Source organism: Acipenser ruthenus, chromosome 4 (assembly GCF_902713425.1).
Source record: "Acipenser ruthenus chromosome 4, fAciRut3.2 maternal haplotype, whole genome shotgun sequence".
Taxonomy (NCBI): domain Eukaryota; kingdom Metazoa; phylum Chordata; class Actinopteri; order Acipenseriformes; family Acipenseridae; genus Acipenser; species Acipenser ruthenus.
The window spans coordinates 29,339,938-29,367,283 of record NC_081192.1 but is presented as its reverse complement, the minus strand read 5'-3'; the positions used below and the strand labels follow the sequence as shown (position 1 = coordinate 29,367,283).

General features: G+C 37.8%; 1 protein-coding gene across 1 annotated transcript in view; it reads right to left on the bottom strand.

Moving 5' to 3' along the window:
• Positions 1 to 881: 881 nt before the first annotated feature.
• The window catches only part of LOC117400002 (parathyroid hormone/parathyroid hormone-related peptide receptor-like), a 123,436-nt gene continuing 96,971 nt past the window's right edge, over positions 882 to 27,346 (bottom strand). The window contains exons 8-13 of the mRNA XM_059022275.1: positions 23,333 to 23,393; positions 20,293 to 20,359; positions 13,642 to 13,736; positions 11,690 to 11,831; positions 7,601 to 7,642; positions 882 to 7,350 (exon numbers count right to left, since the gene is read on the bottom strand). Coding sequence (XP_058878258.1) covers positions 6,988 to 7,350; positions 7,601 to 7,642; positions 11,690 to 11,831; positions 13,642 to 13,736; positions 20,293 to 20,359; positions 23,333 to 23,393 — 770 coding nt within the window. The 3' untranslated portion in view covers positions 882 to 6,987. The remainder of the gene's footprint in view (positions 7,351 to 7,600; positions 7,643 to 11,689; positions 11,832 to 13,641; positions 13,737 to 20,292; positions 20,360 to 23,332; positions 23,394 to 27,346) is intronic.

Below are 27,346 nucleotides of genomic sequence, written 5' to 3'. Positions count from 1 at the left end.
CAGAAGTCCAAGGAACAATATTTGTTCTTGTTCACTTGGTCTGGCCTTAGTAGACAAAAAGAGATCGCATTTTTTATAATAAATAGGGGTCCAAAAAATATCTTACACAGGCTACAACACACTGTGCTACTCGCATCAAAACAATTAATCAGTTTGTTGATTTGTGATCAAGCTTCACTATATCCTTTCTTATCATACATAAACTATAGGGGTATTAATACCGGTGTGTTAATGAAACACCCCTCTGCTGGACTAACACTCCCAAATGAAGACAATATGTTCTTTTAGGTGTCACTGTTCCATTCACATTTATATAGAGGGGCTGTCTGCCATCTTGATAATAAACACCTAGCCAAAGGGGCAGATGTGAAATTGATCAGGGTGAACTTGAACAGCAGCAAAAATTTCTGACTTTGAGAATCTGTGACGAAAGGTGTGGACAGCTGCAACAAACTACTGACATTAATAAGGGTTGTTCAATATGTGTACGTATTAGCAGCTGAACTGATACAGCCCTGCCCAAAGGGGGCTGAAATGCAATTTATGATCTTGCTCTCTGAAATGATGACTAACTTCATTAGATCACAACCATGTAAGGCATTTTGGATTCTGTGTAAAATGCATATTCTATTGAAAAATCAATAAACACTGTTAAATCAAACAATTAACCAATACATAACACACAATTCTAAAGCTTTATTTTCCATAAGACAAAAAAAAATTCAAATAACCTTTGGCCCATGTAAACATTGAGCTGAGTGAAAACATGTTATACAATATTTACCGGTACACAGAAAACTCCTTTTTTCATGAAATCAGGGACAAAGCTGTCTATTTAATTAAACTGACTTTTTGTGCTGATTTAATTTTATATATATATATATATATATATATATATATATATATATATATATATATATATATATATCAAATAGGAAATTAAATACATATTAAGTAACATTATTTTTTAATACATTAATACAGATCTCAGTGTATAAACATTTTTATATTAAAAACAAAAATAATCACAGTTTAATGTTAAATGTGGTATCAACACCATTATATTTTTTACACCAGGGATTCCACGATCTAAGTGACCAATACTTAAAAAGCCATGTTTCCTTTATTTTGTTAAAGCTGCAAATATCACAATTACAGACTATTCCCACAACGCTAAGCACCCTCTTAAGCATGATATAAACACATTCTATAGGCATGGAAGTGAGGTAATGCTTAAGTTTTAAAAAATACCCCATTTGCTGTTGGCTGGTTTCCTCTACAAGTGTGCAAGGTCAAACCTTTTCTTGTAAGTGGAAGATACAACAGGCCATTTATTAAATATTTTAAAACATTTGAGCAATCAGTAATCAATAACCTGCACGTCCATGGTAAGGATTGACAATGTTGTATTTAGATGAATAATTGTCAAGAGAGATCATGAAATTCTATTAAATTATGAAAGGTATGTATTACATAGCTCAAGATTGTTTTAACCAACCAGAACATGGATAGCAATTCCTTTAATACACAGCTATGGCACTGATCCGACTCTTAGGGGTCTATTCATAAAGGGTTGACGCCTGTCGAAATGATCGGATTTCGTCCATAGCCGCCTATTTAACAGCAGTTGCTATTCATAAGAGAAAATTCAGATGCGTCGTTAAGCCACAACAATGTGTCTATGAAGGCATGTTTTTAATGAATTGAGAGAAAGGTTAACGAATACATCATTAGCATAAAGTTGTCATCGGTCCTGAGCGTCAACCTGCTATTCATATGAAATGCTGTCGATAACTAGGCATTAACACGTTCTACAGTCGAGTCTAAACTAACGACAGCCTCGGCAGACTATTTTTTTTGAAGACCAATTTTATTACTAACCTTGCTCTGTTATACAGTTTGACATACCCTTGATTAAAATTGCCTATTTTGAAAAAAAAAAAAAAAATCTGTAGCTTTATATAAAGGAACATATTTAATATAAATATATACTCGCATAAGAACGTGTTCTCTGCCTGGCATAATCATTTTGAAACAGCGCTGTGAAGCAGAGAGCAAGTGAGAGACTAAGAATACACAGTTACTGTATTATTATTAGGGCTTCAGTTTTTCGGGTTTTAATTGTATTTTTCGGTGCTTATATTTAGCTATTTTCGAGTTTTATGTAAGTCAGTTTTTTCAGGGGTTTCATTTTTCATATCTACTGTATGAAAATAGTGTTTTCGATTACTTTCCAAAATGCTTGAGTGTTTTGTTTTTTTTTTCTGTCAAAATATGTATAGTAGTAACTCGACAGTACTTGCACAAAGTTGTACCTTGTTCTATTCATTGCTGTCTTCCACAACGAAATCCCTGTGGTCATGGACACGTTCTTCTGAGGTTTTTGTGTGTAGGTATTTTTGTACATTTCGTCACAATTCTGCTTTAAATCTTCCATATCTTAAATGTAAATACAGCTTGAAATCTCGCTAGAAAGCCTCCATCCTGATTGTAATCTCGTTTTAAATCTCGCAAGTGGAGTCTCCAGTAGCAATGTAGGAATGTGCTGTCATTCGGTAGTTGGGGTGGGATTAAAGTATTTAGAACGAATCAATGATAGATGCGAGTCAGGAAGGCGGGACATTGACCAGCAGCACTGGGAAATGTATTTATTATTATTATTTTTGTAGTAGGTTTTATTTTTTAATGTGAAAAGGGTAACGTCAACGTGAATTGATTAACCATTTCCACAGTTTTTCTGGTGTTTTCCGGTGTTTATTGGCTATCCACCGATTTCATTTTTTTTGTATTGGGGGTGTTTTATCGGGTTTTATCGGTTAAAACCGAAAATCAGAAGCCCTAATTATTATTATTTCTTTGCTGTGATCCGCGGCTGACAGCGGTCCTTTTCTTTTTATCTGTGTTCACAATAAACAGTTTGGATAAATACTGCCTGTGTATTTTCATGGAGCGTTACAATATACAGTATACCAGTGCTGCTGATGCAGTCGGTGGGAAATTTGGGCTTGCTTGGTATTGCAAAAAACACTAATCGAGCCTTTTTTCGCACATCACAAAACAATCAATTTTGTGTACAGTGTGCAATATGCCGTGAAACTTTCACTGATTCATAAACACAAACTCGCCCCTGATTGATTCCCTGCTTTAAGCGGGGTTTATTATTATTATTATTATTATTATTATTATTATTATTATTATTATTATTATTATTATTAGAATTACAGTATTATTAAAACATCCTCCTACAGTGCTTTTTGTTTAGTTTTTATTTATTTTTTTGGTCCTGCAGTTAAAAATGGAATTCTTACAAAACAAAACGAAAATACAAAGTACCAGTATTTATTTAAAAAAAACAACTTTTTTTTTCTAAATTATGACATGTCCTAAATTTTTGGCAGACGTGATAGGGGCATCGGAATCAGTTTTTGCAAACTGCCCGTGACTGGGAGCTGCAGACTCGGGTTTCGGTAGTACTGTCAGTGGATTCCGTTTTTCTTTTTACAACAGCTACCGACACCACCCAGGGAACATTAATAATGCTGATGATGTCATCAAAAAGGGGCGGACTTTCGTTCTTGAACGACTGTATACGCATTCATAAAGTGCTTTGCGACAGTTGCCCGTATTCTCATATCATTTTATGAATAGCAATATGGGCGACTTTTGTTAGTTTTAAACAAAATTTGTTTTATTACGGCAGTCGGCAAGTACTTTTATGAATAGGGCCCTTAATATGCAATTATTCTCCTAAACACAACAGTCATGCACCACTGCAGAATTCAAACACTTGATTTAGTTTCAATAGCCCAATGCATGTACAATGGCTGCATCAATGACAGTTAGTTATTTAATCTATACCGGTACCCAAATGTTGACAAACTTCACTGTCATTATAAGAATTGAGTTTACTACTACATACATAAATATGAAAAACACTTAGTCCATAATAGTCCAGTAGAATATTTTAACAAAGTGTCATTTCCAATGTATAAATATAACTTTTATACACGGTCCAGTACTATCAAGTGTAGAAACGGTCAACTTGTTCCATTTTACCCGTATATTCTTATAAGGGGGAGGATGGATTATTGTTTATTGTACAGACTACTAAGAGATTAAGCAGACATAAGCAGACATCCAGGGCAACATTTTGGCCAACAGATTCTCATGGATGAAGGCAAATTATGGAAACATTCTGTCTCTACTGAATTGGGAATGTATTTAGATAAAATCATATTAACACATTACTTAATTTCTTTTAAAATAATCCATTCACGTGAGCAAAAGGATTGTAAAATGGAAGGCAGAATTTCACATTTTGGTCTTATTACATCAGACATGAATGCATTGGTATCAAACACGGAGATGTGTTTATCAAGTTTAGTACGTTGCAAGATGATCTGTTCCTTTGTTATGGTTACGGATGAACCGAAAAAGGAGCGTGATAAATACCGTGAGTGTTTGTTTTGTCGTTGCTAATACTATGCTTGATCCAGGAGCTGTCGCTTAAGGCCAGCACAAACCTGGACAACACTGCACCATTGTTCATGTATTAAATTGTATTTCACCACGAGCACAGAAACCACTCACCCGGGACTTGTGAGCGTGTGTGTATTTGTGTGTGTAAATTGTGTTATTATTTGGGACTGCAACCCGTTATTTGGAACAGTGTGATACACATTGCTGGGGTTATTATTTGTGGTCACCAGACCAGGATTATAAATAAACATGGTTGCACTTTGGATTATCATTGTCTGTCTTTCATTGATCTCCGCATCACTCCTGCACCTGCGCACTGCAACCCACTTTGCCACACGACCCCACTTAACTGGCTCATGATTCAGTATCATGAGCCAATCAGCTTCCAGCTCTAGCAGGCTTCTATCAGATGTTACACCATCAACTGTGAATCAAATTTAAAATTAATCCCTTGCAACTCATTTTGATTGGCCGTATTGAAAGCTCAGTTCACATCTATTGGACAGCAAATACTAAACAAAGGCAGAATTGGTCCAAATGTATTTTATTATCTACCAAAACCAGCCAATCAATACTTTGCAGATATGAAAGCAACCCGTCCTGTACCCGCCACTGCCACATAGGCCAGTTCACAGCCTGTCAGCTGAACTAGATCTCAGCATCTTTCAATTCAGCAATATTGCTCCATTCAAATATCTATGCCACTGTCCAGATACACTATAATCAACTCTAATAAGTAAAACGTTATTTGTTTAATAAATTTAATTTTTTCTCTCTCATTACATGTGTGTTCCTTTGTGAACTCAGACTATTTCTCAGTGGAAGGGTACCCGACAAATCAATTTAAAAAAAATAAACACTTTTACTGCCATTTGAAGCTAGTTAGTATTTAACATTATTCACCAATACAATGTATGCTTTCCAACCTCTCAGACCATCTAAATCTGTTACTGTACCTGCTGTTTTGTTTTTTAAAAAGTGAAGACAATTTCTTTGTCGTTGTAATTATTGTCGCTAATAATTACACTTTAATACACTTAACTTAAAATGTAAAAATCTAATTTTTGAAAATATACCCCTGCATAGGTTGCATTTTAATTACAGCCATTTTATGCTTTTGTGGTAGTGGCCATCAAACAGTGGTACGCAAGAAAACATTATTGAAATCAGTTGGCTCGCAAATCAATATTTCAGCATTTGTTTTGGAGCTGTTTTACAGAAGATAGATGTACAGGCCCTGGAGGTACAGCAAGTGATTCAAAGTTGATAATTAAGTATTACCATCCCAAGTTAAATTGTTCGTCCATTGTGCAGTCGCTCAGAATCAGCTTAAAGAAGAGTCTTGCACAAGGTTATTAATGTGTTTCTGTTGTGGTTTCAGGTAAAGTGACATCCACAAATAATTAGATAGTTAAATTACCTTTCATAAATCAGTTTTATCAGGTAAAGCACTTAAGTCAGGTGAGACAAATCACTTTCACACAGATTAAATCTTCTGATAGCAGTTAAACCAAATGCTAAATTACAAACACTTACTGTATTTTATTTTTTGTGAATTTTAGCGGCTGTATGAAACTACAAATGCAGTAACAATGTATCAATTTCTCAACCATGTTTAGACCACAAATGTAATGTACTGGGACATTGTGTGATTAATGGCATTTGCTGACATTGACAGCAACACCCATTTGAGAGATAACACACCGTTACACAAAGTGTAGTATTCCGCATTTTGTGGAACGTGACTAGAGTTCTGCATATGTGGCGGACAATTTAAGTTGGGCCAGTAAAAATAGTCTCGCTCATGATTTAAATCAGACCTCATCCAAAAGATTTTCTTTTGTCAGTTCATGTAGCCCTGACTGGAACGTTAATGGACTGTCCATTTTCTATCACAGACCTCAATCAACAGAGGGCATCGGAATTGATTTAGTTCCACCATTGGTTCGCCCATTTGTGAGTCTCGTCCTCATTTACATGAGCACGGATTGACCGCCAATCCGAGCTGATCCGGGCTCTACCAAATTCCGCCGGAGCCCACATTGAGTTAAGTGAAAAAACTCCAAGCAATCAGAGTTTTGGACGGATTTTGGCGGTTCTTTCCAAACAAGCCTTACGGCTAAGGTTGTATTAAATTTGTTTACAAAACCGAAAGGATGTATGCTATTGTTTGCTTCCGACAATCCTAACAATTTTTTCAAGCTTTTTGTTGCAAAAAAAAAATTATTTGAGAATATTTAAAGCACGGAGAAACCTGCTCACCCAGGATTTAGATTAAATGTTTACGCCAACTTGTCACTTGATTGGTCTGTGTTGTGACGTACTTCCACCCATCTGCTTTGGCCCACTTTGGGAAAGGGTCAGAAAAAAAAATCAGGGGCAGCTCAGATTGGCAGCCAATGAAGGTTTCTAAATTAACATGGAAACGCAGTACCGGGGGCAGCAGGGTTTTCAACCCGGGTTGAGTGGTGCATGGAAACTAGGTATTTTTTTAAGCTTCAATGTACTTCACATCACAGTTTCCCTTTCCTCCTCCACCATTATAGTAGGCTTGTTGCCTTCGCATGGTCCAGACATGTTTTCTTGCTCTTCCTCTTTGACACATAGCTCCTGCCCTGAGGAAGGAATGGAGTTTTCTGAAACCGAGCCGTTTTTGACATAACCGGGCAGGTTGTGGTGCCCATTTTTGGAGGCAGGTGCCAGGTGGGTGGTGTGATGTAGGGCTAAAGGGCCTCTTGCTGTTACATTTGTGATGCTGGTGTGCGACACCATGGGTCCATAGCTGTATGTGGTGCTGCCACTCCGAGCCTTTCTTTTGAAATCCAGCGTCAATGTCCATCTGCTCCAGGACTTTTTAATCTCTGCCTGGACCTATTTAAATAAAAAAATAACAGATTGAACTTTGATGTTTGGTTTTAGTTTTGTAAAAAAATAAATATGTCCCACTGTGTTCAAAAAAATAAATAAATGGTTCTAAATAGTTCTATCTGAATTGGGGTAATTTATCATCCTTTTCCAGCCCACGAAGGACTTATAAAGAATGTTTGCTATATCATGACATTTATTTCTCTTTTGTTACAAGCCTTTAGTAAAAACAAAGTGGAATAAAAATAGTATTTACCTCTCCGTTGCAGAAGCAATATATTATAGCAACAAATAATCCCTATAAAACAACAAAGAAAACAATTAGCGCAACAAAGAAGAAATTTATAGCAAGAAAACAATTCACATTAATGATCTGGTTAGTTTCATTTATATAAGCGTAATTTACGGGGGGGGGTTTGGCAAATCCCCCCTCCCTCCCCACTTTTTTTTTGAACGCAGTCTGCACTAGGACCATGCGGGAACTCGCTTAACATTGCAGCTGCCTCAGTCTTGGCGCAGCTTGCGTGGAGTGTTTGAAAGTGTGTTGGTCACTGGCAGATAAGGAAGGAAAAGCAAGAATCACCCATCTAGCGAGCTAAATGTATGGTTTTGAAACACCAGTAAAGTTAGATAAATGATGTCCATGATTTCACTACTTAAATAATATCTGTGTGGACAAGATGATCTAATTGTAAAAAGTGGTTGCCTGTAATATTAGTGTAAAACAACGAATTAATGACATTTTTTAAAACTGATTAGAAAACTCACAGATGTTGTAAATCTTCATGATGCTAATGTACGAGTTAGTAAAGTAACAGCAGCTGTTTGTTTTCGATTTTGGTGAGTTAGGAACTGGTTTAGCTGTTTTGTGAAAGAAGAGGTAGTTAATATCATTAATATCCCTGATATCCCCCCAAAGGACCCTTTATTTATTTGATTTTGTTTTGTTTTCGTTTCTGTATAAAAACATAAGACATAAGGCATTTTTTCCAAGCAAAGCAGTGTAGTGTAAGTGTCATGTTTACTGTGAGCAGCAACGTCACAGAGAGAGAGAGAATATGCAGGCAGGGAGGCTAGTGATGAGCAGAGAGAATTATCAGCTGAACATCAACATCTGCCCAACACAGAGGCAGTTGAGGCAGAAGCCACAGAGTTAGGAGGGTCGGAAAGAGATGACCTTGGAAATACCCCACTTCAGCCAAACCCAAGGTTCATTATAGACCACAGGTTGACAAATAGGACTCTCCATTTTCAGGAGAAATGGTTCAAAGATTTTTCCTGTTTCCACTACAGCCCTTGTTTGAAGGGTGTTATGCTTTTATTGCACAAAAGATTTAAGGCAAAAAGTCACCGCTTGCCAAAAATGCAGACCCTGCGTTTGTATCCTCAGAATTTAGAAACTGGAAAAAAGCCCTAGAGAGGTTTGCAAAGCATGCTGATTGTCAATTGCACAAGGTAGCGGTGACAACTCATGCTCAGGAGGCAAAACCAGTAGACACCCAGCTCTCTAGTGCTTTGGTGTCACAGCAACAGGAGGCAAGATCTTGCCTGTTGAAGACTGTAAGCACAGTGCAGTTTTTGGCATGGCAAGGATTGGCTTTTAGAGGTCATGAGGAAAAGGAGGGGAATCTAAGCTAGCTGCTGAAGTTGAGGTCAGAGGATGATCCCAAACTCTGTAAGTGGTTGACATGTAATCAGGATTATACCAGCCCTAAAATTCAAAATGAGATCCTGAGTTTAATGGACAACTCCACTGTGAGAGATATTGCAAAGCAAATCAGTTCTCTGCCACTGCTGCAATATTCAGTGATCATTAATGGAACACAAGATATATCTGGCACTGACCAAGAGTCAATCTGCCTTCGCTATGTGAATCAGGATCTGATGCCACATGAACAATTTGTAGGTCTATGAAATGTCTTCAACAACAGGAGAAAGAATATCCAAGGTTGCCACTGATGTCTTACTGCGCCTCAATCTACCCCTTTCTGGTCTTCATGGGCAAACATACGATGGTGCTGCAGATATGTCAGGCCAATACTCCGGTGCACAGGCTTTTCTTAGAAAAGAACAGCCACTTGCTTTTTATGTCCATTGTGGTCCTCATTGTGTAAATCGTATTACTCAGGCAGCTTGTACAGCCTCGCCTGTGATTTGGGATTCTTTGCAGTGGGTTCATGAGTTGGGACGCTTGTTTGGACAATCAGGGACATTCAAGGTAATGTTCGGGGCAATAGCAAAGTCTGAGAGTGGATCCTACACTACTTTGAAACCGTTGTGCCCCACAAGGTGGACTGTTCATACCCCAGCCATTCGGTCAGTGCTCAACCAGTATGAGCCAGTGTTGCTTAGTTTGGAAGAGATGCCTTCATCTAGTGCATCAGATTCAGATAAAGTAAATGGACTTCTGGAAAGATTTCATAAGGGGAAAATGGTCCTAGGACTAATCCTAGCCACTGAAGTGATGGAGGAATTGGAGTGCCTGAACATCTTTATTATTATTATTATTATTTGTTTATTTAGCAGACGCCTTTATCCAAGGCGACTTACAGAGACTAGGGTGTGTGAACTATGCATCAGCTGCAGAGTCACTTACAATTACGTCTCACCCAAAAGACGGAGCACAAGGAGGTTAAGTGACTTGCTCAGGGTCACACAATGAGTCAGTGGTTGAGCTGGGATTGGAACCGGGGACCTCCTGGTTACAAGCCCTTTTCTTTAACCACTGGACCACACAGCCTCCTCGCAAATCTCTTTGCAAAAGAGAACACAAACAATTGCTGGAATGCTTGCTGCACTGGAGTGTGTCAAAAACTTCTCTTCAAGAAAAAAGAACAGAGGAAAGCATACGATAAAGCAACAGGATTAATCAACTCCTTGAATATCCAGCCAATTCAAATGCTACACATGAGAAAACCACCCAAGCGCTTTACTGGTGAGGCTGTTGCACATGCACCAGCCACTCCTTTGGAGTACTACAGAGCTGAGTACTACAAGCTGCTAGACACTGTAGATGTGCAGTTCAGAGAGTGTTTTGACCAGAATGACCTGCAGACTTTTGAAAAATTAGAGAAAGTTCTCTACACTGGAGAGACTGACAATGTTGTGGACCAATACCCAGAGTTGACCAGGAAGTCATTACAGGTGCAGTTAACCATGTTCATCTCAAAATTCACCTACAATTCCAGCACTGAAGCTGCAAAAATCTTGAGGGACTTGCTGCCTGAGGTCCATGGCTTTTTTTAATCAGGTTGACGCCCTTGTGAGGTTACTGTTAGTTGTCCCTGTCTCCTCTCCTGAAGTTGAGAGCAGCTTCAGTGCTCTTAGAAGGCTGAAGACCTGGCTTCGTAATTCTATTAAACAAAGTAGCCTGAACAATGTAGCTGCTTGCCACATTCATCAAGAACAACTTGATCACTTGGAAAGGAAAACAATCTGCCAGCAATTTATTGCTGCAAATGACTGGCGGTGCAGGAATATTTTCTGATCTTTTCTTTAGAAAAACAAGGGAGTTCTTGTTATCTACTGGTTGGCAAGGACAATTTGAAAGTTAACTATACAGTAGGTTAAGCTACGGCGAAAGAACAGGTATTTTCATTACAAAAGGACCATTCTTGATATTGCCATACTGTGCAAATCCAGGCCACAAAATTAATATTTGTATAAGTTGCAGGAAATGAGGAATTAATACATAGAAATTAGACCTGTTGCAACAGCCAAGATATATACCGTAACAGAGAGGTCCAGATAATATATTAAACTTATTTTACACAATGCTTATTTTTATTCAGACTAACAGTAACAGTTTCGTTCCTGCTTTTTTTTCAAAGGGATTTTAACTGGATAATATTTTCAACTAAAGTTTATACTGTATCAATTATTAAATCAGCAATTTTATTTATTTTGTTTTCCTCGAGTTACCCGAAGTATTACTGATGTAAGTGTTATTACTGTTTCATAAGTTGTATTGATACCTAAATATTGTGCAAAGTGTAATACGACAAACTGGTTGAAAGTATGCAACTAGATCTTTGAAAGTTTTAAAAGATTGTAAATGTTGATATAACTGATATTCAGTGAATTTTTTGCATTGAGATAAAAAGGTAAACAAAACACATAAAATAACCTTTTTATTTCTTTTTTTTTAAATTCTTTTTAGAGAATAACCTCTTTTATACCCCAGTTTCAGAGAAAGTCGCCCCCCCCCCCCCCACTTTTGAAACAAAAGTTTTGCCCCTGGTTTCATATTGTACTTACACTTGACTTAATCGCCAATTAACATATACAAATATACTCAGTCAAATGGAGGAATGAGGTTGAATAATTAGATTTGAGCACACAATACCTGGAATGAATTAAACAGCATCTCATAGTGCATCTGGATCTGCCATGGAATCCCTGAAACTTCAGTGTACGGCATAGCCATGAAGACAATGTAGTGAACTCCAAAAAGAGGCATCAGGACCATTGTGGACTTCAGCAGCTTTCTGTGAAGAGTAAAATAATTAGTTTTTTACCCACCCCATAAAAAGAATAAGAGCATTTATTTTATAAATTGTGCATAGGGTTTTTAGAAAGACACCCCTAAAGTTTTGTAATTTTTTTTTTTTAAAAGAATGTCAAATTAACTTTAAATTGAACAGCAAGGTAAAGGTTGTGTTCATCCTCCACTAAAGCACAGTACATGTGTATATAGGGAGCTGTGGCACTGTTAAAAATAGTCAAGAAAAATAAAGAAAAGTAAACTTGAGAAGACATGCAAGATTTGATTTTTTTTTTTTTACTCAACTTATCTTGTGGCACTACAGCAGCCCCTAAACCCATGTACAATCCTCTGCTGGGATAAAAATCTTATTATAAAATGGCAAAAACTGCTATCCTGTTCATTCAATATTAGATATTAAGTCAAAGCTGTACATCAAACCGACATTAGAAACCTCAAAACTTTCATCCACCAATCAGGGCACTATCATATAGCAGATGACCAGAAAACATTCAGACAGAATGTCTACCAAACAAAACAGGAAAGCCAAATATTGAAAAGATAACTACACCTGTCAATTAAAGATTTAAAATGTTTAAATTGACAATAAAGCCAATGTTTATCAGTTTTTAATTGCAAAAAAAAAAAAAAAAGTATTTCCCAGCTCCAGACAAAATCAACCAAAATGCAGTTATTTCTGCTGGAAGATTCTGTGATCACAAGTACAAAACTTACCTGAAATCATACTAAATTGCCCAAAATGTTATTAACCCCCCATAGTATTTCTATACTATATTTATTTTTGATGTGTGTATTGTAAACAAATTGGAGATCATCTTTTTGCAGTGTGTTTGTCTTGTCAGGGTTGCATGGGCACTGCAGGTATAAATTTAGTATTTGCATTACTACAGTAGCTTCCAGCATTAACAGTCAACAGGAATTTTTTATTTGAAAAATAAAAAAATAGCTTTATTTATTGACTGTTAGCATGTTGTGATGGAGTAAAAATAATTCCCACATTGTGGTTATATGATTATATATTTATAAAATGTTTTATTGAACATATTTACATTGTGTGGCTGTTTTGCTTTTGTTTAAAAATCGCCTGCACTTAGTTTGTATTGGCCCAATGTACCAGTGTATTTTGCTAAGTTTTGAACTGTGATGAGCATATTATTATAATTCTACTCAGTTTCAAAACTCAAATTGGTTTTAGTAAAAAGCTGCTCACACTTTATTTATATTTATTTTATACAATTTTTAGATTTTTGGTATATAGTTCTTGCATTAGCAAAACAATACTGTAGTGGCAATTTTCTGCATTTAATACGAACCTGCTGTTTCTGAAACCGCACTGTGTAAAAGTTTCTTGCAATTATATAGCACCTAAGGTCTACTGCGTATTTATTCATATATTTTAAGGCTAAAAGTTTTTACATATGATTTGGCAATGTACTTTATGATATGTTGCTTAGTCCGGACTACTTCCATAAAATAGCTGACTGTGCTGAAAATGGGTCCGTTTTCAGGAATTGTGTGTCATACAGACCACTGCTCAGACAAACTCTTGTAGCCCCTCAAGGGCAGAAGATACTTAAAATCTGATTATACTATGAAAAATGTTACACAACAAAAGACATGATATCATTGAAAACCGCTACGTAAGGCCTTTCTGTAGATGTATTGGGTTTTAATTTCTAATTTGAGGTTGCCAAACTACAAGCACTAAAACACAAAGTGGTCCTATTCATGCCCATATGCTTAGGTGTCAAAGGGTTAAAAAGGACACCCTATACTTGCACATCATTACTTACCTATATTGCTGTCTTGTGTCACATCTTCCAGCATTCGTCTCTCTTAATTTTGTTGCTAAGACTCTGATTATGTTTAGAAATAGAACAAAATTTACCTAAAAACATAAGAAATGTTTTGTCAATATATAGTAGAGCTGCATGTCATGTTACAAAGTAATTATGTTTCTTATACATGTAAATGCCTTACATGTTCTTATAATATTGCATTGCATCTGTTTTATTAATAATAACTGTAAAGTATTATTTGAGGTATTGACTGTTTAAAATGTATTCTTAAAATATAGTGTTGCCCTTAAGGCCTAGTGTGATAAAGGCTTAAAAGTTCTGTTTAATGTACAAAATACTCAACACTGCCTGCCAAGAGTGAAGAACTGATTGAAAGTGCATAGTCCCATATATTCATAAATGCTGTCAGAAACAAGAAATGAGCCATGCAATTGATTTTCATACTTTTTTTTTCAGGAAACCACACTGGTAATTTTCCGTCATGCAAAAGGAAATTTGTGGGTTGCATAAAAAAATGCAAATTAAAGCCTGCAACTACTGAATTGCTTCCATGTTTCTTATTCCACTGAAGTGAACATGAAGGTAGTTCAGTTGACCCGTGACAACCATTTATTTGGATATATTCATGATCCTTGAACATGTCTTCTTGATTCCAAAGAGACTATTTTTATGCCAGAGAGGGGAAGTTAGCTACATTGAGGTAATTTGGCTGGGAAAGTGACCTAGGGAATCAACTTCATCAAGCGATGTGAGACTTAATCCGCAGAGTCCAAGAACGAGGGACAATAAAGTATAGTTTCTTGGCCCACTACTAGCTTATAAAAACAATAATAAAGGAAAACTCATTATTTGAATGTTTATAGCAGAAAAATAATGATTTTCATAGAAATGAATAATATGATGCTTGTGTACTTTAAACATGGGCAGACAATCTGCCTCTCCAACATTGGTCATATGGGGAAAACAAGCCAAAATTTGAAAGGGTCCTCCAAGGATTACCACAATGCTTTTTTTTGTTTTTGTTTGTTTTTTGTCAGTCCTTTTCTAACAGACACTTGTAGACAAAAAGAACATATATTTCAAGTGTCAGTAATGGTTTCCCCTAAAACCAATGTTAATTGGTTATCTAGCTACATTTCAAGTACAGTGCTACAGAAAGGAGCTTTAGACAAGCATCGGTTATAAGGGATATTGTCAATGATCAATTGACATAAAAAAAGTTATCCAAATACTAGTACCCCCTACAAGTGCTCCTTTGAATTGTCTTGTGGATTTAGCAGATAGAAAATCTGTGAAAATAAAGCTTTGTATTTCTGACCACTTGTGGGCTTTCTGCTATATACTGGTATTTCAGGGGACGAGACCCAGGGCTCCACCCTGCTTTCCCTGTCAATCTTCTCCTATTTTCTATTTAAGTGAATCTCACACAGCTCGCTATCTAGCGTTTTCAGTTCGTTTTCTCATCTAGTGTTTTCACTTTCTACCAATTGCTCAGACTCCGTCAAACTTTGTCTTCTCGTTCTCTCGTCTGACCTGGATGATTTAGAGCAATTTTCCTACCTGCTCTGGAGATTTTTCTCGTCCTCCAGCTTCTTTCTTTCTCGCTGGATCGCCATTTAAGCCTGCAACTATCTAATCTCTAGCTGCGCCGTTCAAAGCGCCGCTCTATTATTCAACCTCCGCTGCATCTTCATTATAAAGATTGGCCCATCGCCAAACTTTTTAAAGGCATCAACATTCCGGTCTGCAGCAGTCGCCTTGCCCTTAACATTTATTGCAAAGCTTTGTTTGTCTTTTCCTCCGCCTGCAAACAACTACAAGCAGGCGCCCCTCCCTGACTTTTCTTTAACAATTGGTACATCAAGATTCTGAAAGCTATTTTCATAAAGGTATTTTCTCCTCTGTAGCAGTTCAGTGTTAAAGCAGCAGTAGTGTCCCTTCCCACCTGGTCATTCGATAACATAATCGCACAATTCTGTTACACTCTCGTCTCCTTGCAGATGCCGTTGCAGCCTCTGCTCCATCAACGCCCACTTCCGCAGTAGATCTGTCAATCATCTCGCTTGCGTCTGTTCCCCATGTGGGTTCCTGGTTTGGCAATTCACTGCTACTTACATTCAGCAGCTGACACAAAAAATCATAATGGGTAAGGACATTAATTTGGTTTCAACTCCCAGTTCAACGCGGGAACCCCAGCTTTGTTCTTGTTCTTGTTTCGTGCTTTGTAATGTATTACGTGAAACCTACCATCACTTTCAAAACAAACCACTGTTGAAAAAAAAAAAGCATAAACTCCAACGACACTGCTGTGCTGCAACTTTCCACTGGTGCCTCACAGGCCATGGTTACCATGGAAATGCATGAGGCCCTGTGCCTCAGTACTGCAATCTTCCAGCTTTCTGCCACTGCGTTTTCACAACTGGAGAGAGTAAGTTCAACTCGCCAAGTCTCGTGGACCTATGTTAACTTACTTATATATTATTTGTTTATTTAGCAGACACCTTTATCCAAGGCGACTTACAAAGACTAGGGTGTGTGAACTATGCATCAGCTGCAGAGTCACTTACAATTACGTCTCACCCGAAAGACGGAGCACAAGGAGGTTAAGTGACTTGCTCAGGGTCACACAGTGAGTCAGTGGCTGAGGTGGGATTTGAACCGGGGACCTCCTGGTTACAAGCCCTTTTCTTTAACCACTGGACCACACAGGCTTAACTGTCCTAAAATATGTATTCAATATATTTTTTAATTAATAATAAATATATAAAGAATATGCAAAATGTCTTCATAGATAGCCAGTTAGACGACGCTCACCAGGCCATGCCTCACTTGCCTGTACTGACGAGCCGCCTGTGATTTCAGCACCCTCTTATATCAGGCGTCACTCTCTCTCCTAACATCAGCAAATAAATAATTGAAGGTAAAGATATCAATGTTCCACTCTAGTCACGCGACATTAACTTCCACACCGCCATCAGGAGCTGGAGCAATACTTTATTCTACATTAGATACCGGGGTACTATGTTCTACGAGTAGCATAAAGCATACTCCGCTAAAGCCGGCACCATCTTATCAGCAGATAACCATTTTGTCAGGCAGTGTTACCATGATTTTAGACCTCTCTTAACTGTGTTTTCAGCCAATGCCTGCGGACTTTGCGGATCTACAGCCCATTTTACTTTCCTCTGTCCAAATACAATCCACCGTCATTCCTTTCTACACAGATTCGCTTAGGGACTGAATGGTTAGCGAATGGCCCCCTGAAATTCAGAATCTTTCTTCCCATCTCAAAGCTATAGCTTTTCTGGAACTGTATCCCATCGTCACAGCTGCACACATCTGGGGCCACTGATGGTCAAGAAAATTTACCACGTTCTTTAGCGACAATAAATCTACAGTCCATATCATCAATAAAGGAAGATCTTCCTCTCCCCTTATAATGCAGTTACTACGTTGCCTCATTCGGATTTCAGTGTCTTTTAATTTGTTCATTCAAGCCTGTTACATTCCCGGTTCACATAATAATGCAGCTGATGCTCTTTCTCGCCTACAGATCTCCAGATTTCAGCACTTGGTTCCCACAGCATCCCCAGCACCTCTCCAAGTTCCACAATACCAGCACCTAGTATTCCTGTGAGTTCTCCTGTCTTCAACCTTCTTCAATCTGCTAGAAATTACATGTCCGCTGTCATAGCTCCATCAACAAGATCATCCTACTCTACAGGCTGGTCTTCTGTCTCCTCCTTCTGCGCAAAAAAAAAGAAAAAAAACAAAAACACCCAAATTCAGCCAGTTCCATTTAATCAAGACTGGATCCTAGCCTTTACTGTCCACGCACAACACATTTTACACCTCCGCTTCCACAATCAAATCTTACATCTCCGGAATTCAGTTCATTTACCGTCTCATGTCAGTGACCTCTCTGATTCTTCTGGCCATTCCAGCTATCTGCTCCATGGCATATCTAAGAGCTCCCCTCCTACTTCCCCATCTCGACTTCCTATATCTTCAGATATTCTACAGTCGCTCATATCAATCTTGCGAAAAGGCTGTTTCAACCCCTTCAACGATCTCCTCATGGAAGTCATGTGCTTAACTGCTTTCTTTGGATTCCTCAGATGCTCCTAATATACAGTCCCATCTCTTTCCAGCTTCCCTTCTCTTGGCATCCGTTCCAACAACATCTTCAACATCTTCTTAATTCCAGATTCTCATTTCCTAATTATGTTCTGCATCTCTAAGACAGATCAACTTCGTCAGCGTCAATTTATACAGCTGTCGAAGATTAATTCTCCTTTATGCAGGTGTTTACACAGCAATGGAGGTAAGCTCTTCTGTACATCCTGCAACATTACACGTCTGTTGACTGCAAGTATCCACCGTATTCACCGAAAGAGCAAGGCGGAAATCCAGAGCAGTACTGTGACTGCTTTACTAGCAAAGAAACAAATAACGGTGACTTCCATATTCCAAAAGTCCAGTTATTAAATTTTGACCTGACAGAGGTGTTTGTTTGCGCAAATATCCCTTTTGAAAAACTGGACAACCAAAAATTACGGAAGTTCTTCAGACAGAATGTAGCAAATGGTGGAGTGATTCCTTCATCAGCCCAGCTGAGACGCGAATACTTACCTAAAGTTGCCGAGTATCTCAAGCAGAAGATTATGGAATTGGTAAAACAGTCTGGTTGCTTGTCAGTGGTCACACTGATGAGTCGGCTGCTGCACAAGATCAGAATGGGTTACACATTGTATTTGTTTTGCAAGACCTAAATGCTGAACATGCACCTGACGTACTAGAACTGAAAGCTGTCCTTGAAGATACACTTTACCTGCAGGCCGTTAATTACAACACAGTTTCACAAGCTATTGTAAAGTGCTTGAATAACTTTGATGACAGTGCATTTATCTGTATGTTTGTTGTTTAAAAAAATAATAATAATCTGTACACATAATTTATAACATATTTCTGTGCACATTCCGCAAAATACCCACTGCTGTGAATTTTAAAGAAAATTTCCGCGACTTTCACAGGGCCTTCCTCTCCACTGTGCAGCAGGTAAACACGTAATTTCACTCTACCCATTGTTTTGTCAAAAAAAAAAAAATCCATCTTCTTTGTCTTTTTTCCTCCTTTCATAAATGGTATGCATTGGCACATGAACTACTGTTTGTCCCACGGGTGTGGGGTTATGCGGTGAGGCTCACTTCCCCAACCTCTATGGCCGCCGCTATCCATGCCTCCGCCAAGGGGGGGTTTCTCACCGCGTGAGTCAGAGGGGACCCCCGGCCACACACTCTATCCTTTAGCAGCTTCTGCTCTTTATTTTCCTCAAATTGAGACTGGGCTCTAGTTCCAGCTCCCTATTCTATCATTCCTTTTCCAGGTTCTTCAGCGCAAGAGCCTGTTCCTCCTAAATGACTGCTGCTCCACAAAGCCTGTCGTGGGCTCCGTCGAGCCAATCTATCTTATGTGTTTTCTGGTTCCCGAGGCTGCTGAATAGCCTGCCTTCGAGACCACTCTCTCTCCTCTGGCCAAGAAGGCTCCCATCGGTCGGGAACCTCTTTCCTTTCCTGTCCTATCCCCTGAGGCCACTCCTCAAACTACCTCTCCAAGTAACAACCTTTCACTCCAGCCCTGGCTCTCGCCCCATGAATTACAGAATATGTTACAATACTTGCCATGTTTTAATACTCCTTGTAAGACTGAGTTTAAAAAACTGCACATTTCTTGAAATAACTGGAATTACATTATAGCATTTAAGTACAATACAATGACACTTCTACTAAAATGTGAACAACAGTCATTATTCACGTAAAATAATTAAATTTACATTTTATTTAAATACTTAGTTTGGCACCTTTTCGTTTCAATGAGCACTTACTATGTGGTTGTCACTTCTCCCATTGACACTAATTGACTGATTGGAGATTGCTATGTTTAATTGAATAATTTTAATGAGCCCCAGTTTAAATTCACCTGAGGGTTTTACATTCAGTTGACCATTGTTATTGGCCAGAGCTACATTTTTTTAATGTGGACCTATTTGATTCTGTCTGTATTTTATATGTCTAACTCTAATTAACCTGATTAAATAGAAGTATTGGCCTGGTGTGTATATGCTAATCTATCAACTATAATATATTTGTGGGAGCATTATTGGCATTATTTGTCTATTGGCCATTTCAGTAGTTTACTAAAATACTATTTTAGATATCCAGTCTATATGATTGCTGCTATATTTATTAGAAAATTGCCCTGCCCATATGTGTCAATATTTATATACATTATATGTGTGTCTTTTCTTTTAATTGTACCTGCATTACAAAACTAGATTATGTCTACCATTTTAAACTAGATATTTTTGGTCTATGACTTTGAGTATTCTGTTTCCTGGTTTTAGGTCTGCTTTTCTGAATTATCTTCATCTGAATTATCTAGCATAATTATATAGTCGCACTTGCTGACAGAGTAATAATGGGCATATACAAACTGTAGGAAACTGTAGGATTTTGTTGCATCTCAGTTAATCTCACTTTTAAAATTATATAAGAAACCAGTAACTTAAAAAAAAAATGATAGCAGAGGTTGATATGTTTAATCCTTCTGGTTGAATGGTTAAAACAACCCAAAATAATTACTTACCATTATTGCTGCCAATATAGGGACTTGAACAATCCATTTCAAGCTGCCAGCACTGAGATCCCAGCACCTATAAGGACAAATTAACCAGAGGGGGCAGGAGTTGTTTACAGCTGTCTATGTTCTTTTTTTCAATAGGTGTTTTTTGATGAAACATAAAACAAAAAGACTATAAAAGACATTTTTAGCATAGCACAGATAATGATCAGTACTCACTACTCTCAACAGGGCTTGGTCCCAATGAGTTTGGATTAGCACAAGTCTACTGTACATAATTTAAACCAGAAAACCTTTCACTATGGCCAGAATGAGCAATAGCACACTGTACATTTCTGATAGCTCATATTATCTTACAAAACATACACCGATTTATACAATTGATAAAACACATTAAAATCCCACCACAACTGCACCTCAATTCATTTCCATTTCTTAACCATCTCAAAATCATTGTATACATTTGTACATCATACATCAGAGGCATATTACACAATAACCACACCCCGTTGACGGTATAGACGAGTACTCGTAACGAGTATGGCACGTCACTACAGCATGATTAATACACAAGTAAAAATCATAATTCTTATATTTGGAGCAATTATGTAAAGAACAACGCTACTGGTTCTAATACGGCAGTGATGACTGTTGCAAACAGTGGCTGAAAGGAGGTCAGACAGAATGTTCGGCTCAGATCAAATTATTTTTAGATACAAACTAACTTTGAAAAAGGGATTTCCCAGCAAGTTTTGTAAAGGATAATTTCTAAAAATGTATTTGTTTATTTTATTTTAGCTTTTTCAGTCTTTCAGTTTTTCAAAAGAAAAAATTGACAAACATAAAGGGCTGTATTCAAGAAGCATGTTTATCTCTTTGGTGCTTGTTGAATTTAAAAGGTATTTATGTTATAGTTAATGCGTTTTTGGGGATCTGTGAGGGATATTGCATTGTGTGTCTCAGCTGGGTTTACATTAATACAGTAGCCATTTTTGTGTCTGAGCTTTTTAGAATAAAATAAATACATAAATACATCTGCAATTCCCAAATAACTAGAAAATAACAAATAACACAACTTGAAGATTTGTTTACTTCTCTGAGTGATCTCATCACACTTTACTGTGTCCACAAACACCTCCCCATCACAATAAAGTAAAGACATTCACAAATAACTAATTTAATGAGTATCTGTACACCTTGCAGATTTGTAATCTTCCCTAAGTGGTCTTATCATACTTTAACTACATACATTAACCACCAACCAATTACAATAAACTGAAATCTCCAAACAACTAGTAAATACACAAAAAATGAAAATGGCACATTAGGACTTCAAAACAAAGGCCTTGTTAAATAAAGGATATATTATTATTATTATTATTATTATTATTTATTTAGTAGCAGACACCCTTATCCAGGGCGACTTACAACTGTTACAAGATGTCACGTTATTTTTACATACAATTACCCATTTATACAGTTGGGCTTTTATTGGAGCAATCTAGGTAAAGTACCTTGCTCAAGGGTACAGCAGCAGTGTCCTCCGGCCAAGAGTCCAGAGCCCTAACCACTACTCCACACTGCTGCCCACTGCCTGGTTACTTTAAGTAAAAGCTAGTGACAGTAATGCATTTTACGGAACTTCACGTTTTAGCCACAACCACTTCCAGGGACGTCATCAGAGTATGAGTTATTGTACTCAACACAATCCAAGTATTAGTCTGTGAGTACAAGTAATGGATCTTCTGCATGCACCTACTACTTATGATGGAGAGCTTTAGAAGAATGTGCCCCCTTCAAAATCCCATCACATTATGATTAAAAGCTGAATATGTAATTGAAAATGTCAGCTTCTTTCATTCTTAAACAAGATTAATCACACCTGCCATGTTGACACGGCAACTTTCTTTGCAACAGCAGCCTGAGAAACCACAAGAGACTCCAGCTCCTTCAAGAGTTCAACGTGGTTTACGCAATTAATGCAAGTCATCGTGTAATCACGTACTCACTGCACCTGTCTTGCTCTGAAAAGCGAGCTCCGTTCATCATTTGAAAATACTGTATCCCAATTAAACGTCTTTATGTCGTCCCAAATGAACGGCATAAATAGCATTGGGAAGAACCGTCTCCTAGAGTTGTGTCCCATTTAAGAAGAAATCCCGATTATCAGGATCCCTATTAGGCTGCGTCGTTAATACTGTACGTTTAGTTGTTCTTTACATTTAAACAAATACATATAATTTACTACAGGACAAATATGTTTTGAATATTAACTGGAACAGGCACGAATTGTCAACTGATGAGAGCTATCAGGTAGGTGTTGCACTTGGTATATTTTTTATGTGTGTGTGTACACATTTGTATAAGACTATGTTAAATGGTAATGTTGGTATTTTGCAACTGAACTGTATCCCGTTAAGACCGCCCACGCAACATTTGTTGACAGGCTGCACAAAATGTCAGTTTATCAGCAGAGATGATTATTGGTTTGCGTTGGAAACTAATTATATCCTGTGGTTACTTAGTAAAGCACGGCGACACTGCATTTTACAGGCTGCACAAAACGAATAAGCGGGTTTGTGAGACGATATTAGAGAGGTAATTTCTCAAATAACCTACCCGACCCGACCCGAGCCCAAACCATAATATACAAACTACACTCGACCCAAACCCGACACTTATTGTCAGGTCCTGTCAGGCTCGGGTCGGGTAGCAAGGCTCTAAACCACATGCTGCCATTTGTAAAGACAGTGACATTTTGCAAGATTTTTTTAAAAAAGTTTTAATGTTTGAAATGTCTACTGGTATAGTTCACAGTATAAATACATATAAAAACAACAATATCCAGTCCATATATAGACCGTCATAGTGTTGTACTGAATTTTCTGATGGGCTTAAAAATTCCATTGTGTCAAACTTGTTACTTATTATTTTATTTTTTTTGTAGTTAAGTAAAATATACAGCTCTTGGGCATGCTGTTGAGGTCGAGCATTTTAACCACCTGCCTCTTTAAAAGAGGTTTATAGATTTCCAGAATATACTTACTCTGTGTCTGCAAGAATGGCTCTCACACTCGCCCACACAGTGACAAACACAGCTGGGAACCCTGCAGCACAGAAACAGAGGTCAATTTCGAAGAAAACATTTTATATATATATATATATATATATATATATATATATATATGCTTCAGAGTATTGATTTCTGAATTGTGAAAAGAAGGAACAAAGTATATGATATTCAAGTACTGATAATAATGCAACATTTTCCAAGATACTGTAAAACAACATTTAGTTTTCCGCCTTAACATGTTTATACTGTAGCATTTCTGTTTCAACGGTCTGCTAAGCTCACTTTCATTTTGAAATTCGGTATATCCAGCACTTTTTATTCCAGGAATTCTAGCCACGCCCTAAAGCCCTATAGAATGCCCCATGTATGACAAACTCGCAACACATTGCCAAGAATGGTTCCACAAGATACAGTAAAGTTTGTTCCTTTGATGATGTCGCGATTGGACACCACAGCATCCACATTGTATGCGCTGTGCATATAGAATCAATATACACAGTGTGTACAATGCAGGAGCTGGAATACCCGTCTTCCCCAATTTTCCACTTTACTTCTTGATAGAATAAATAAATGGCATTACACAAAGAACTACATGTACCATTCATAAGCGATTTGTGAACTATACGAGAACCGTTTCTGTAGTTGGTCTGTGTGACCAGGATGGCTGGGAAGAAGACTGGACACAAGTACTGTGAGCAGACGGCGCTGGTGCGCACATTTAATAAACAAATAAAAGATTTAGACAAAACAAAACACTTAACAAAACAAAATGGCACGTTGGGGGGGGGGGGGGGGGGGGGGGGGTGATTTATAATGTATATTTGTATTTAGGCAGAGGGATTGCACAATTACTTCACGTGCAGAGTAAAATGTGTATTTGTATGTGAGCATGGGGATTGCACAAATTAGTTCACGTGCAGACTGTGCCAGGATTCAAGTGAATGATTAATTAGCAAGCGAGCCCCGGCACAGCTATAGATAAAAGGAGCACGAATCACTCACTCAGGGTTGGGTGTTCAGGTCAAAAGGACAGGAGAGAGAGGAGAGTAAATCTATAAGTAAAACAATTGCTACTCGTGCTGACAGAGCTCAGCATGATACTTGTTTGTTTAGTGTTCGTCGTGTTTTGTTTGTCTGTCTGTTTTGGCCACCGTGCCCTTTTGTTTGTTCAGTGTTTTGTTTTGTGTTTAAACATTTTATTTAATTAATAAAACTCGTGCACCAGCGCATTCAACATAAGAACTGTGTCCGTTGTTCTTCCTGGTCTGACATCACCACCAAGCCTATCAGTAACAGGCACAATGGCCAAAACTGACAGACAGATACAAACAAACCACAGCGAACACTAAACAAACACGTATCGTGCTGAGCTTTTTCAGCACGAGTAGCAATTGTTATTTATTTCTCTCTCCTCTCTCTCCCGTACCTCCTCGCTGTACACCCAACCTCGAGTGAGAAATTCATGCTCCTTAAATACAGCTGTGCCGGGACTTAATTGCTAATCATTCAATCTGGCCCAACCTGCACGTGAACTAATTGTGACATCCCTGTGCCCACATAGCAACATACATTTTAACTCACCCGTGCAACATAACCCAAACTATACAAAATAAACCAAATACACTCAGGGGCAGGGGTGAGCCCGTCACATATCTCCCCCTTTGTGTGCAGCACACATGGCCTCAAAGGCCACCTCCCCCCTTAAAATCCCCAGTCTTGGTCAAAGTCTTGGGCCAGGAATGGAGGCCTCACTGGCTCCATGGGTGGTAATGTTGTCAGTGGTAATGCTGTCAGCCGAAATGCTGACAGAAGCCAGGCTGGCTCCTCCAGCAGGCAATTCTGGCAGCGGAAATGCTGCCCTTGGTAACGCTGGCAGCAGAAAAGTACAGCAGCAATTAACTATACTGTAACAACAATGTCAGACCACTATATACTGCAATTACAGTAGTTAGAAGACATAGCCTGAAATGCAACTGTACCAATTTATTGCACTTCCACTATATTAATGGGATTTGTTGGTTGTTTTTTTCCTGCTATATCTAGAATGACTTTGAAATACATTGCAATACATGAATATGGACACGAGTCCCAGAAGACTTAAATTCACTGTGCGAAGAACAAAGAAAAAAAGCACAACATAATGATAAACTTGATGGCCAGTTTGTAATGATGGGAACGTCAAAGTATTTTTACCGTGACATTGCCATATACAGTACTTAATCACCCTTATACAAGTTTTCCATGGTATTACCATGTATTAACCATAGTTTACCCTGGTATACCATGTTTATTAATATGCTTTACCATACCTCACTGTTCTTTACATTGCTTTCCTATGCTTTACCATGCTTTCACTATACTTTATTACTCTTTGCTGTACTTTTACTATGGTAAACTTTTATAAGGGCAAGTATTGTTGAATTGAAGAATTTTGCTCATTGGCCATCGAACTTAAAATAGACCCTTTTAACAAGAATGCAAAAATAATGAGCCCTTTTTTATTACAAAGCTGATGACTGATACCAGTTTTAGCCCATTAGTAAATGAGGATAATCATTTTATAGATAAGGGAACAGTATAATGGTATTATATCAATATTATATATTGATTTGGCAAATTAAAATATTTGCCATGTACTCAGTTTAATAGAGGCATAAGCAGAAACAGTAACACCTTTATTTCCAGGAAATATATTACACAGTAAGCAGACTGCAATTACAGTGTAATACATGTACAATTACTATGCATTCTTATATACTTTCAGTGGAATATATGTAATAGGATAATATGTGTTTATGTAAACCAGTAACACTTTAAAGGGGGGCAGGTAATATGAGTCAGTAGTTTTTGGCCAACCAGAGCCTCTACCAAAATTCTGAAGGATGTGGCCGCTGATAGAAGGTATATTACTATGAAAATGCTGCCTTTTTATATTAATGACAATATTACTGTTCTCAGAGACAAACAGTGCCCATATTGAACAGTTAATAAAATGTATAGGAGTCATAGCTACATGAACGTTTGCAATATTAAAATTCCATTGTAGGGTCAAATCAAGCTATATCAGGTATAAAAAAAACTCAAATAAGAACAACCAATTGCAAAGAAAGGTTAGTTAAAATAAAGCTTAGAACAGTAGCTTAGTAAAGGGATACAGACAATAAAATAAAAGTGGAATAATGTAAGAACAAACAAACAAACAAACAAACAAACCCCTGAATGACAAAGAGGTGTTCTTGAAATAAAAACGATCTGCAAAACTAGGAAATGGTTTCCTACTGAAACTGTTCTTTAAATGAAAAAATATACAGTGCCTTGCGAAAGTATTCGGCCCCCTTGAACTTTGCGACCTTTTGCCACATTTCAGGCTTCAAACATAAAGATATGAAACTGTAATTTTTTGTGAAGAATCAACAACAAGTGGGACACAATCATGAAGTGGAACGAAATTTATTGGATATTTCAAACTTTTTTAGCAAATAAAAAACTGAAAAATTTGGCGTGCAAAATTATTCAGCCCCTTTACTTTCAGTGCAGCAAACTCTCTCCAGAAGTTCAGTGAGGATCTCTGAATGATCCAATGTTGACCTAAATGACTAATGATGATAAATAGAATCCACCTGTGTGTAATCAAGTCTCCGTATAAATGCACCTGCACTGTGATAGTCTCAGAGGTCCGTTTAAAGCGCAGAGAGCATCATGAAGAACAAGGAACACACCAGGCAGGTCCGAGATACTGTTGTGGAGAAGTTTAAAGCCGGATTTGGATACAAAAAGATTTCCCAAGCTTTAAACATCCCAAGGAGCACTGTGCAAGCGATAATATTGAAATGGAAGGAGTATCAGACCACTGCAAATCTACCAAGACCTGGCCGTCCCTCTAAACTTTCAGCTCATACAAGGAGAAGACTGATCAGAGATGCAGCCAAGAGGCCCATGATCACTCTGGATGAACTGCAGAGATCTACAGCTGAGGTGGGAGACTCT